Raw genomic sequence first — 15,211 nt, 5'->3', positions numbered from 1 at the left:
TTCTCTAAGATGTATAATTTGGCCTAATATCATCTCTGGTATCATCTTTCAACATGATGAGGCATTAAGTTTAAAAAAGAAATTATAGTATACAGTGGCCATTTAAAAACTAGAATTTGAATGATTTTTCTCAACAACTTTTAATATGTGTTTATTCCTTTTGAAAGTTACTTTTTAAACAAAGCCATCATGACCTACTCTGAATTATCCTCAGGCCAAGTATCTTAATACTAAAATGGGAAAGAGAAAGACATGAGCAGAACTAAGCAGTCATCCAAAAACATAAACCTATAAATAATTTTAAGTCAATGCATTTTTAAAGATTCTGCAATAGGGATGATAAATAAATTTAATCTTAAAGACCAACTTCAAGCAATGATAATAACTGTACTCTGTTTAGAGAATTTTTTAAACTAATTTCATTAAGCACCATTTCCCATCTATCAGAGTGATAGATGTTGCATAGAAGACATTATTGTTATAGTTCCTTAATGCTAAAGAACACTTGATCAAATCACATACACAGTGAATGATTTTGAGCAAGTTATTTAATTCTCACAGTCTCATTTCCTTCCTCTACAAAATAAGAATCTTAACTATATTAAAAGATTGCTATAAGAATAAAATGTTAAAATAAAATAATATATATAAAATATGTTAAAAAGTGCTTGTAAAGTGTAGAGAAATAAACAATACAATTTTTTATTATTGGGCTTTATGCCTCTTTAATATATTTACTCAGAATTCTGATAAGTTGTTCTTACCAAGTTAGCAGCACTCACATTTGAAATATCTGAAGGATCCATTTCACTCTCTATTCTTGCTTTCTCTGCTGACAATATGTCTTCACTTGCTTGCAAAGAAGGTGTGTCAGCTTGCTGAGTGACTGAAACACACTCTGTATCAATGTGAACAGCAGGTATTTCAGAAGTTTGCACAGAATCCTCTTGCAAGAAACTACTGCCAGAGTTCTTGACATCATCTAGTGTACTCACTGTGAACTAAGGAAACATATTACAGAATGAATCAGAGATAACAAAAAATACTCACCAACTTATTTCACTCTAGAAATGCTGATTCTGCTTAACCTATCAACTCTGAAGCAGCAGCTGAATGGCTGACAGACGACTCAGTCATTTTTTGGTTATGTTTCAAGTGTAAGAAAAGAAACCATTAAGCAGCCACAAATTTTATTTGCACATCTACTATGGTTAGGACACTGTCTGAAGTGCTTTAACAAATTAAGTAATATAGTAATTACATTTTATTTTAGTAGGCTGATTCCTAATGAGTACTCTATACGCCTCACAAAAGAAATCTAGTCACAAGTATAATACCCTGTCTTATATTCAAATAACTAAAGGTATTTACATGGCTTTTATGAAGACTAATATCAAATGAAGGCACTTTTCTCCAAATATGTACTTCCAGGGTATTTTACTCAAAAACATTAAACTCGCTCTCTTTAGATAACATTAACACAGCTTCAAAGCATCTTTCATGAAGACGCACATGGCACATAATACCAAATCTCAGATCTAAAAGAGAAACACACCATAAAAAGTAGAGTATATGTCAGCATGCAGTCTCATTATGCAATTCATATTCTTTAGACTTCAATAGGCTTTCCCTTCCCCTTTAGGAATATTTAACACATAACCAACAGAAATGTGAAAAACATTTAAACAAATACAACTTTTGCTGAGGTCAAATACATATCCATTTTTTAAAAACTTTCTAGTTTGGTGAATAGGAACAAGCCTTTATTTTCACTTTCTAACAGAGTATGGAAAGAACAGCACTATGTTTTCCAGCTATACTCAGAGTAATGAACTCCATGGAGAAGAACTAAAATCTAAAATTGTGAATTTAAAACTCACTCACATCACTACTTAAATAAACATTAGATACACATTGCAGTGGCCATAAAAACCCCAGTTTGATATAGTATTTATATAAATATGAAACTTGGCCAAGTCATATAAACTACTTTAAAACTTCTACTATTGGTTAGAACTTTAAAGTGTCCCAAAGTGTTCATTTTAGCATAAGCATTATTCAAATTGCATCACAGTGTTTATATTGCTATCAACATTATCCATACATCAGTCACCATGGTTTATAATCTTCTCGGTAATATTTATATTAGCATTACTGATCTTTATGATATAGTCAACCCTGTTTATTAAAAAATCAATATCAACTTAAATAACAAAATCAAAGCTAAACTATAAAGTAATGTTGAAAAATATATAAATATGTTAATTCCACTTTCAGAATGACAGTAGAGAAAACAGTTATTAATATTAGCTTGGCCACCATAAGCAGTGAACTTTTATACTGAAATAACTTAGTAATAATTACTCAAAAGTTCTATGTATAGGTTATTTCTGAAATCTCAAAGTCATATAAGTTTATTCATTACACAAAATCAGCATAATTTTTATATTGTTAAATTTTACAATTAAAATATAAGATATGTTAGCAAAAATGCTAGATGTTGGTTAAGTGATATATAAAGTGATTTCTTCATCAAATTTACCTACATTTAAAATTTCCTTCAATTTCACCCAACAACTATGTACTGATTACTTCCTATGTGTCTGTGACTCTGCTCCTTATTGTGGGAAATTAAAAGGCAACATAAGATACTGCCCACAGGAGCTTCCAGTCTCATGTGGGCATAAGACATACATATATTAGAGAGTTATAAAACATCAGGAACACTGTAGGATTAAAAGCCATTATTATCATTAAGGAAAAAAAAAACATGGAAGTTGAGCACGGTTTCTAATAAAAATAAATATCCTACAGGTAAAAGGAGAGAATTTTAAAAGCAGATATTATTCTGGACTGAGAAATATTATAATTATTTTACAACTTAGCCCCCTATCAAAGACTCTCTTATATTTCATTAGTCGTTTTACATAAAATTATACTAACTGAACATAAATCTTACTGTAAACAAATATATTTTAAAAACGCATTGCTGAATAGTCAGTGGGAAGTTGTTGTATAACAAAGGGAGTCCAACTCGAGGATGGAAGATGCCTTAGAGGACTGGGGCAGGGAGGGTGGGGGAGACTTGAGGGGGGGCAGTCAAGGAAGGGAGGGAATACGGGGATATGTGTATAAAAACAGATGATTGAACCTGATGTACCCCCCCCCCAAAAATAAAATAAAATAAATAAAAAACAAACAAAAAAAAAAAGTTCATCTTTTAAGAGGATTCCTCTAAGATGTCAGCCACCATTAAATAAAGATCATTTAAAGGAAAAAAAAAAAAAAAAAAAACGCATTGCTGAGACTTCACTGGCAGTCCAGTGGCTAAGACTCTGCATGTCCAAGGCAGGGGATGAGGGTTCAATCCCTGGTCAGGGAACTAAGATCATACATGCCGTGCAGGGTGGCCAAAATAATATTAATAATAATAATAATAATAAATAATTAAATTAAAAGTCCTGTTTTTTTAAAAAATGCATTGCTTAACCAAATAAGTAAAATAAACTTCAAATGGACTGAGAGAAGAAATACTGGGAATATTAACTTTAAAGAATTATTTTAAATATTAGCAAATCAGTCTATACTGGAATTATAGGAAGTAAAAGTAGAACAAGTGAAAATGATTCTTACTTTCATCACCATTTTAAATAACACTATAAATGAAGCAGGAGGACACCACTTTAACCAAGCAATCAAAGTTAACAAACTTGGGCAATTGATATGATATGCCTTTAGATGTGGAGGCTGAGGACAATCACTTTATTTCTGTCAAAAATGCATAAGCTGAAGTGAATAATGAATAAACAAACTGAAGAATATTGTACAAAAAACCCCACAATGTATTCTTCAAAAATATTAATGTCATGAAAGACAAAGACAGGCTGAGTAACTGCCCCTGGTGAAAGATATTAAAGAAACAAAGCCAAATACAATGTGTGATTCTAGATTGGATCATGGATCAAGGAAAAAAATTCTATGAAAGAAATTACTGGGACAACTGGAAATTTTTGAATATGGACTATAAATTAAAAAACAATATTATATGAATGTCAAGTTCCCTGAATTTTATAATTATAGTGTGGTTATCTAAAAGAGTTTCTTTGTTCTTTGGAGATACATGCTATAGCGTTTAAAGGTGAATGCATCTTTATTCTTGCCCTGTCACTGGGTTCATCAGTACCACTTTTTTAGATTCCATATATATGAGTAAGCATACGGTATTTGTCTTTCTGGCTTACTTCGCTTTGTATGACAAACTCTAGGTCCATCCACCTCATTACAAACATCTCAATTTCATTCCTTTTTAGGCTGAGTAATATTCCATTGTATATATGTGCCACATCTTCTTTATCCATTCGTCTGTTGATGGACATTTAGGTTGCTTCCGTGTCCTGGCAACTGTAAATAGTGCTGCAATGAACACTGTGGTACATGTTTTTCTTTGGATTATGGTTTTCTCAGGGTATATGCCCAGGAGTGGGATTGCTGGGTCATATGGTATTCTATTTTTAGTTTTTTAAGGAACCCCCATACTGTTTTCCATAGTGGCTATATCAATTTACATTCCCACCAACAGTGCAGGAGGGCTCCCTTTTCTCCACATCCTCGCCAGCATTTACTGCTTGTAGATTTTCTGATGATGGCCATTCTGACCGGTGTGAGGTGATACCTCATTGTAGCTTTGACTTGAGGACACGGGGTGGGGGGTGAAAGGGGAAACTAGGACAAAGTGAGAGAGTAGCAATGACATATATACACTACCAAATGTAAAACAGATAGCTAGTGGGAAGCTGCTGCATAAAACAAGGAGATCAACTCGAGGATGGGTAAGGACTTAGAGGGGTGGGATAGGGAGGGTGGGAGGGAGTCGCAGGAGGGAAGAGATATGGGGATATATGTATAAATACAGCTGATTCACTTTGTTGCACAGCAAAAACTGGCACAACAGTGTAAAGCAATTATATTTCAATAAAGAGTTTAAAAAAAAAGGTGAATGCTTATGATGTTTGCACATTACTCTTAAATGTTCAGCATACAATATGAGTGTGTAACATGTAAATGTAGAGATAAAAAAGTGGCAAAATGTGAATCTGTGAATCTAGGAAAAGGGTACAGGAGGGTTCATTATTCTATTGCAACTTTTCTGTAGATCTGAAATTTTTCACAATAAAGAGTAAAAAATGAAGTAGAAAACTTAAGACATATATATCCTTTATAAAAAAGCAATAAAAGGATTTTCAGAATGTACTACCTGGGTTCTCTCTGCAAGAGGATGATCACAGGAGTATAATGAGTCTTTGGGACGAGATTCTATAGTATTAGGAGGTCCATCTCCAACAAATTCACCTTTCTGTATGCTTTCATCAGGTAAAAGATGTACATTTTCTTTATCACTGTCATCTTTTGATCTTAATGCTTCTGTTGGTAATGAAGCTTTTGGCATCAATGCTGTTGATCGTGAACGAACAGGCCTTCCTCTCTGAACAGTTTCCCATCCTTCAGCATCTTTCCGTTCTATGCAATTGAGGGAAGAAAATAAATCAAGATTTCTTTGATGATAAAAATTTCAAAAACTTATAAAATAAGAGCATTTTCCAATCTAATTCCCATTAAATATAACTAAGATATAAACATGACACTAATTACTATGCAAGGTATATTGTGCATGCATGTGTGTGTTTTCTCTAATCCCTACAACCACACTGTGGGGTAAATATATTTATCCCTATTTTACAAATGCTAAAACTGGAGATTAAGACTGACCTAAGGCCCCACAGTCAGAAAGTAATAACACTTAGTGTATACTATATGCTAGCACTGTTCTAAGTGCCTTATATATAATTCTTCTAATCTTCACAACAACCATCTGAGATCAGTAGTATCATTCCCATATTACCAACGAGGAAACTGAGACAAAGAGAGAGGTTAAGTAATTTATCCAAGGTCACACACTTAGTAAAGATAAAGTCAAGATGCAAGTTTAGGCAAATTGGTTCTGAAGTCCATGACCCAATGGATATGTAAAAACTGCCTTCCCAGCTTTTAGAATCCAAACACAGGCCTAGCTCCAAAGTCCAAGTTCTTTTTCCCCTGTCTCAGTACTAATAGTATACACTGACTTAGGAAAAAAAGTAAAATAACTATTTTAATGATCATAAGATTATAGAATGTTAACTGAATGAACCCTCAACAATCTAGTCCAGTATTTCACCATACACATAAGAAAATGAGGGCCTGTGTTCCAAAGTTACAGAGAAAAATAGCCTAAAATAAATAAGGATCTTCTACTAAAATGTTTCAAAATGTCACAACCTGAGATATGTATGTATACAGTGATAGCCACAATTTTTAAAATTTTATAGGTTAATTGTTGTCTGTCAAAATAAATACGAAGACTTCCAGTTCTGGCCTCACCTTCACTTCCAGGTCCTCCTTCTTACAACTAAAACCTCTGGAAAAAGCATACAAAATAAGCACAGGTGGATTTTAAAAGATAGAAAGTAGTAGGTGGACTGCCTAGCGACCCTGGGAGCTGAAAAGCAGCACAGCAGTGATTTCTCTGTTTCCTTATTGCTGACAGGATGTTTAAAAGCTTCCAACCCAGAAGGACCAACTGACACAGACAAAACAGGCATCAGCAAAACTTGTTTTGCCAAGCCAAAGAACAGACAAAATGATGGCCTAAGAAAACAGACAATCATTTTGGCAATATTCCTTCTATTCTAGCCAAACATCAGCGGAAACGTTCCACCCCATGGTTTCAATAGTGGTAAGCAGAGAGCTGAACTTCCACTGCCCACCTGGCAGAAGCAAATGGTAGTCCAATTCCCTCACCAAAACAGTGCCAGCGAAGTTGAACAATGAGCTGAGCTTTTACCTCCAAATGGCATTAGTAAGACTAAACAAGGCAGTGGGAACTGGAGTTACTCAGCATTCCATTTTCCCCCACCCCTTGTGTCAGTGGGAAGTTGAACTTCCACACCCACCAAGCAGCACTGAGACAATGAGGTAGTGAGAGTCAGAACTGGTAGACATTGATTCTCCCTACCCCCACTGTCAGCAGGGCCCAATGGTGACCACAGCCTCTACCTCCACCCAGCATCAAAGACACACAGGACAATACTCTGATCTCCCCTGACTCATGTTGGCAGGTCCCCTGTAGAAAGCTGAGCTTCCACCCTCACCAGCATCACTGCCATAGAACAGAGTAGTAGGAGACAGATTTACTTGGCACATGGATCTCCTTTTACCCTGTAATGATGTCAGCAGGACCCATTAGAAAGTTAAGATATCACTCTACCCTACAGGGACAAGTCAGGAGTCAGTCCTCCCTTTGCTTTGCCCCTCCCTTGTGTCAGTGGCATACAGCAGAGAATTGAGCTTACACCACCAGTAGGAGCCAAGGAAGTGGTGAAAGTTGGTTCCCCAATTTTGCTGGAAAGGTGTCATAGAGAATACTTTAAACAGGGTATAAGGGACCTGTAGGCCAATAACAAAAGAAGTATCATATGTGTCACTGGCATCCCAGAAGGAAAGGAAAGAGAATGCAGGACTGAAAAAGTATTTAAAGAAAGAATGAATAAAAACTTCCCAAACTTAATGAAAGACATAAAACTGAAGACTCAAGGAAACAAGAAATCCAAAGAAATTTATGCTATAACACTTCATAATGAAACCTCTGAAAACTAAAAACAAACAAAAATTCCTAAAAGAAACCATAGGAAAAAGATAAATTATCTATAGCAGAACATCAATTTTAATGACAGCAAATTTCCCATCTGAAACACTTAAGGCCAGGAGGAAGTGGCACAACTTTCAAGCACTAAAGGAACAGTCAATCACAAATTCCATATCCAGTGAAAATAGCCTTCAGGAACGAAGGATAAATAAAGACATTCTCAGGTAAGAGGAAAACTAAGAGAATGTGTTACTAGCAAACCTGCCCTTAAAGAATGACTAAAGGAAGTTCCCTAAAGAGAAATGAAATAAGCTTAAAAAAAAAAAAAAAAAAAAAACACGGACTAAATGCTCCAATCAAAAGACACAGAGTGGCAGATTGGATAATAAAACAAGGGCATACAATATGCTCTCTACAAGAAACCCTCTTTAGGGTAAAGGACACACACAGATTGAAAGTGAGGGGATGGAAAAAGATATTTCATGCAAATGGAAATGACAATACAGCAGGGGTAGCAATACTCATATCAGAAAAAAAAGACTTTAAAACATAATGAAAGACAAAGGACACTATATAATGATAAAAGAATCAATACAAGAAGAGGATATTACACTCATTAACATATATGCACCCAGTACAGAAGCACCTAACTACATAAAACAAATACCAACAGACATAAAGGGAGAAATTGACAGAAATACAATAATGGTAGGAAGCCTTAACATCCCACTCACATCAATGGACAGACCTTCCAGACAGCAAATCAACAGGGCAACAGAGATAGAATAGTTAGACTTAATTGATATTTTCAGGATATTACATCCAAAAGAAGAAACACATTCTTTTCAAGTACATATGGAACATTCTCTAGGACAGACCACATACTAGGACACAAACATGCCTCAATTAATTTAAGAGGATAGAAATTATTTCAAGCATCTTTTCTGACCACAATGGCATGAAACTAGAAATCAACCAAAGAAAGAGAAATGAGGAAAATTAACAAAAACAAACAAAGATTACATGGAGACTAAACAACATGCTACTAAAAAAAGCAATGGGTTAATGATGAAATCAAAAAGGAAATTTAAAAATACCTTGAGATAAATGACAATGGAAATACAACCATACAAAATCTATGGGTTACAGCAAAAGCAGTTCTAAGAGGAAAGTTCATAGGGATACAGGCCTTCCTCAAAAAACAAGAAAATCTCAACTTAAGCTATCACCTAAAATAATTAGAAAAAGAAAAACAAACAAAATCTGAAGTCAGCAGAAGGAAGAAGACAATAAAGATCAGAGAGGAAATAAATAAAATAGAGATTAAAAAAACAATAGGAAAAAATCAATAAACCCAAGAGCTGGTTTTTTGAAAGGGTAAACAAAATTGACAAACCTCTGGCCAGGCTCACCAAAAAGAAAAGAGAGAGGACCCATATAAACAAAATAAGAAATGAAAGAGGAGAAATATCAACTGACATCACATAAATATAAAAAAACCGTAAGAGAATACTATGAACGATTATATGCCAACAAACTGGCCAACCTAGAAGAAACGGACAAGTTTCTGAAGACATACAGCCCACCAAAACTGAATCAAGAAGAAACAGATAATTTGAACAGACCAGTCACTGGAAGTGAAATAGAATCTGTAATTTAAAAACATCCCTGTAAACAAAAGCCCAGGACCAGATGGTTTCAATGAGGAATTCTACCAAACATGTGAAGAAGAACTTATACTGATTCTTCACAAGCTATTCCAAAGACTGAACAGAAGAGGACACTCCCAAAGTCATTCTATGAAGCTACCGTTACTTCATACCAAAACCAAACTCACCAACAAAAAATAAAATTACAGGTCAGTATCGTTGATGAAGATGGATGCAAAAATTCTCAACAAAGTATTAGCAAAAAGAATCCAACAACACATAAAAAAGATCATATACCATGATCAAGTTAAATTCATCCCAGGGTCACAAAAATGGCTCAACACAGAAAAATTAACCAACGTGATATACCACACCAATAAAAGACAAAAACCGCATGATCATCTCAACAGACGCAGAAAAAGCATCTGCTAAAATTCAATATCCATTCATGATAAAAACTCTTACCAAAGTGGATATAGGGGGAACATATCTCAACATAATAAAAGCTATTTATCACAAACCCACAGCCAACATGATATTCAACAGTGAAAAGCTGAAAATCTTCCCGCTAAAATCTGGAACAAGACAAGGGTGCCCACTCTTACCACTTCTATTCAACATTGTACTGGAAGTCCTAGCCACAGCAACCAGACAAGAAAAAAGAAATAAAAGGTATCCAAATTGGAAGGGAAAAGGTAAAACTGTCATTGTATGCAGATGACATGATACTATATATAGAAAACCCTAAAGACTCCACACAAAAAATATTAGAACAGATAAACAAATTCAGTAAGGTACCAGGATACAAGATTAACATATAGAAATCGGTTGCATTTCTTTATACTAACAATGAAACAAAATAAAGGAAAAGTAAAAAAAAAAAAAAAAAAAATCCCTTTCAAAATCACATCCAAAAAAACCCCCCAGAAAACCAAAAACTTCTTAGGAATAAACCTGACCAAGGCGGTGAAAGACTTAAAAGTTGAGAACTATAAAACATTGATAAAGGAAACAATGATTCAAAGAAATGAAAAGATATCTCATGCTCTTGGACTGGAAGAATGTTGTTAAAATGGTCATACTACCCAAAGCAATCTACAGATTAAATGAGATCCCTATCAAATTACACATGGCATTTTTCACAAAAGTAGGACAAATAATCCTTAAATTTACATGAAAACATAAAAGACCCAAAATAGTGAAAACAATCCTGAGGAAAAAGAACAAAGCTGGAGACATAACCCTCTCAGACTTCAGACAACACTACAAAGCTACAGTAATCAAAACAGTGTGGTACTGGTAAAACAATCAATCAACAACAACAAAACCAGATATATGGATTAATGGAACAGAATAGAGGGCCCAGAAATAAACCCACATACCTACAGTCAATTAATCTTAAACAAAGGAGGCAAGAATATACAATGGAGAAAAGACAGTCTCTTCAGCAAGTGGTACTGGGATAGCTGGACCGCTACATGTAAATCAATGAAGTCAGAACACTTCCTCATACCATACACAAAAATAAACTTAAAATGACTTAAAGACGTCAATATAAGATATGACACCATAAAACTGCTAGAAGAGAACACAGGCAAAACATTCTCTGACACAAACTGTAGCAATGTTTTCTTAGGTCAGTCTCTCAAGGCAATAGAAATAAAAGCAAAAATAAATAAATGGGGACTAATCAAACTCATAAGCTTTTGTACAGCAAAGGAATCATAAAATGAAAAAACAACCTATGGACTGGGAGAAAATATTTGCAAACAATGTGACTGACAAGGGCTAATTTCCAAAATATACAAACAGCTCATACAACTCAATAACAACAACAACAACAAAAACCAACCCAATCAAAATATGGGCAGAAGACCTAAATACACTTCTCCAAAGAAAACATATAGATGGGCAATAGGCAAGTGAAAAGATGCCCAACATTGCTAGAGAAATGCATATCAAAACTGCAATAAGGTATTACCTCACACCAGTCAGAATGGCCATTATCAAAAAGTCTAAAAATAATAAATGATGGAGAGGGCATGGAGAAAAGGGAACTCTCCTACACTATTGGTGGGAATGTAAATTGGTGCAGCTACTATGGAAAACAGTATGAAGGCTCCTTAAAATACTACAAATAGAGTTACCATATGATTCCTCAATCCCACATCTGGGCATATATCTGGACAAAACTCTAATTCGAAAAGATACATGCACCCCATTGTTTATAGCAGCACTATTTGCAATAGCCAAGACACGGAAGCAACCTAAATGTCCATCAAGACATGAATGGATAAGGAAGATGTGGTATAAATACATAATGGGATACTGCTCAACCATAAAAAATAATGAAATAATGCCATCTGCAGCAACATGGATGGACCTAGAGATTAGCATACTAAGTAACATTAAATCAAAGACAAATATCATACGATATCACTTATATGTGGACTCAAATATAATACAAATAGAACTACAAAACAAAAACACACTCACAGACATAGAAAAAGACTCACATTTTCCCCTTATGTTTACCAAAGGGGAAAGTGGGTAGGAGGGATAAATTAGGAGTCTGGGATTAGCAGATACAAAGCACTACATATAAAATAGATAAACAACAAGGTCCCACTGCATAGCACAAGGAACTGATACAATATCTTGTAATAACTGCTGTACACCAGAAACTAATACAACACTGTAAATAAACTACACTTCAAGAAAGGAAGCAAGGAAGGAACGGACATTAGAATGGGTAAAAATAGAGGTGAATATAACAAACTATCCTTCTTCTCATGAGTTTCTTTAATCACATTAGATAACTTAAGACAAATTATACTTTAAAAGTAGAGAAAAATAAAGGAAACCAATAAAAAGAGTTCTACATTTCACCCACAGTGGTAAACATCAAAATGAATAGACTATGATAATTTAAATATGTTTAATGTAATACCTAGGGCAACAACTAAGAAAACTATACAAAAAACATTATATACTAGCCAAGTTATAAGGCTAGTGTTACCCTGATACAAAACACACAAAAATCATACACAAAAATAAAACTAAATACCAATACTTCTCATGAACTGAGATGCAAAAACCTTCAACAAAAATATCAGCATATCAAATCCAGCAATGTATAAAAAGAATTACCATGACCCCATGGAATTAATTTCAGGTATGCAAACCTGGTTCAATATTAAAAAATCAATGTAATCAACCACTGCCAACAGGCTAAACAAGAAAAATTATATGATCATATCTAATGATGCAGAAAAAATATTTCACAAAATCCAACACCCACTCATGAGAAAAACTCTCATTAAACTATAACAAAGGGAAACTTATTGAACTTGATAAAAATTATCAAGTGCAAGACTAAATAATTTCCCCCAAGATTTGGAACAAAGAAAGGATGTCTCCTCTCACCGTGCTGCTGCTTCTTTTTTTTTAATAAATTTCATTTGATTTCATTTCATTTCATTTCAGGCTGTGTCGGGTCTTCATTGCTGTGCATGGGCTTTCTCCAGTTGTGGTGAAGGGAGTTACTCTTCATTGCAGTGCATGGGGTTCTCATTGCAGCAGCTTCTCTTGTTGCAGTGCATGGGCTCTAGGTGCGTGGGTTTCAGTGGTTGTGGCATATGGGCTCAGCAGTTGTGGGGCGCATAGTCTTAGCTGCTTCGCAGCATGTGGGAAATTCCCAGCCCAGGGATTGAACCTGTGTCCCCTGCATTAGCAGGCGGATTCTCAACCACTGCGCCACCAGGGAAGTCCCTCACTGTGCTTTTTTAACATAGCACTGGAATTTCTAAGTAGTGCAAAAAGTCATAGGAAGAAAAAAGATATACAGATAGTAAAGGAAGAAATAACACTGTCCCTATTTTCATATGACAAGATTGTCTAAGTAGAAAATTCCAAGGAAGACACATAAAGACTCCAAGAATTATTGCAGAAATATACAGAAAAGTTGCAGGATACAAGATCAATATAAAAATCTATTGTATCTCTATACACCAACAGTGAATATGTGGAAACTGAAATTAAAAACAATTTACAACTGCACTAAAGAAAATAAAATATTTAGTAATAAGTCTAACAAAAGAGGCACAGAATATGCATCCTGAAGATTACAAAAGGCTAATGAAAGAAATAGAAAAAGGCTTAAATAAATGAAGAGACATGCCAAGTTCAAAGACTGGAATATACAGTAAAATAAAGATGTCAATTCCCCCTATTTCTATCAAAATCCGAGCAACATTTTTTTGACACAGAGAAGCTTATTATAAAATTTACATAGAAAGACAAAGGACCTAAAATAGCTAAAAACAATTTTTAAAGAGAAGAATAAAGTAGAAACATCTACCTGATGTTAAGGCTTACCACAGAGTCAGAATAATCAAGACAGTGTAGTATAGGTGGAGCACCAGACACATAGATCAATGACATAGAGAATACAAAACCCAGAAACAGATCCACACAAATATGCCCAACTGATTTTTGACAAAATTTCAAAAAGGATTTCCAACAAAAGGTGGTGGAACAACTGCACATCCACAGGCAAAAATGTGAACCTCCATCTAAAACTCACACTTTGCCCAAAAATTAACTCAAAATGGATCACAGATTCAAATGTAAGACATGAAAATATAAAATTTTTAGAAAACACAAAGGATAAACCTTTTGACCTATGGCTAGACAGTGAGTTCTCAGACCTGACACCAAAAGCTTTATCCATAAAGAGAATACCTCATGGACTTCAACAAAATTGGACATTTTTCCTCTGCAAAAGACTCCGTGAAGATGAAAAGACAAACAACAGACCGTAGAAAATATTCAACAAAGGACTAGTGTCTAAATTACACAGAGGACTCTCAAAACTCAACAGTAATTTTAAAGACAATCCAAGTAGAAAATGGTCAAGAAACATGAAAAAACATTACACTGAAGAGTATGTACAAATGGCAAAAAAAAAAAAAGCACATAAAAATATTCAACATTATTCACCATTAGAGAAATGCAAATCAAAACAACGACATGCCATTATATACATATCAGAATGGCTAAAATAAAGTATACTGATAACACTACCTGCTAACAAGGGATGAGGGGGAATGTGAGGTTAGAGGGGTGTTATATAAAGGGTATAAGATGTCTTTTTTTTCTTTTCTTTTCAGTTTTATTGAGATATAACTGACATATAACACTGTATTAGTTTAAGGTATACAACATAATGTTTGATACATGTAAATATTGTGAAATGATTACCAAAATGAGTTTAGTTAACATCCATCACCTCACATAGTTAAAATTTTCTTGTGTTGAGAACTTTTAAGATTTACTCTCTTAAGGGCTTGAGCAACTAAGCCCTTGAGCGACAATTACTGAGCCTGCGCTTGGAGCCCGCAAGCCACAACTATTGAGCCCGTGTGCCACAACTACTGAAGCTCACGCCCCTACAGCCCATGCTCCGTAACAAGAGAAGCCACTGCACTGAAAAGCCCATGCACCACAATGAAGAGTAGCCCCCGCTCACTGCAACGAGAGAAAGCTCATGCACAGCAACAAAGACCCAAAGCAGCCAATAAATAAATTAAAAAAACTTATAAAAAAAAAGATTTACTCTCTTAAGAACCTTCAAATACATTCAGTTGGCCAAAAAGTTTGCTCGGTTTTAATTAAAAATAAAAGACATGTTTTTCAATTTCAGGAAGAACTTTACTGAACATATTCACTAATCGAGCAAACTTTTTGGCCAACCCAATATAATACACTATTGTTAACTTTAGTCACCATGCGGTACATTGTATCTACAAAACTTACTTTTCTTAAAACTGAAAGTTTTTACCTTTTAATCACCTTCGGCCACCCACCCACCCCAACCTCC

At 34.7% G+C, this 15,211-nt stretch overlaps 1 protein-coding gene across 9 annotated transcripts in view; it reads right to left on the bottom strand.

The window, feature by feature from the left end:
* Window positions 1-15,211, bottom strand: part of SCAPER (S-phase cyclin A associated protein in the ER) — a 445,755-nt gene that overhangs the window by 315,156 nt on the left and 115,388 nt on the right. For 8 of the 9 annotated variants that reach the window (XM_057723485.1, XM_057723488.1, XM_057723489.1 and 5 more), the window contains 2 exons: window positions 5,255-5,517; window positions 765-1,001 (listed from right to left, as the gene is read on the bottom strand). In XM_057723485.1, coding sequence (XP_057579468.1) covers window positions 765-1,001; window positions 5,255-5,517 — 500 coding nt within the window. The remainder of the gene's footprint in view (window positions 1-764; window positions 1,002-5,254; window positions 5,518-15,211) is intronic. The other variant, XM_057723486.1, reaches the window with a different exon arrangement.

This window comes from Hippopotamus amphibius, chromosome 2, assembly GCF_030028045.1.
Source record: "Hippopotamus amphibius kiboko isolate mHipAmp2 chromosome 2, mHipAmp2.hap2, whole genome shotgun sequence".
In the NCBI taxonomy this organism is placed as follows: Eukaryota; Metazoa; Chordata; class Mammalia; order Artiodactyla; family Hippopotamidae; genus Hippopotamus; species Hippopotamus amphibius.
The sequence above is the reverse complement of the archived record's forward strand: the minus strand, read 5'-3'. Positions and strand labels throughout refer to the sequence as shown.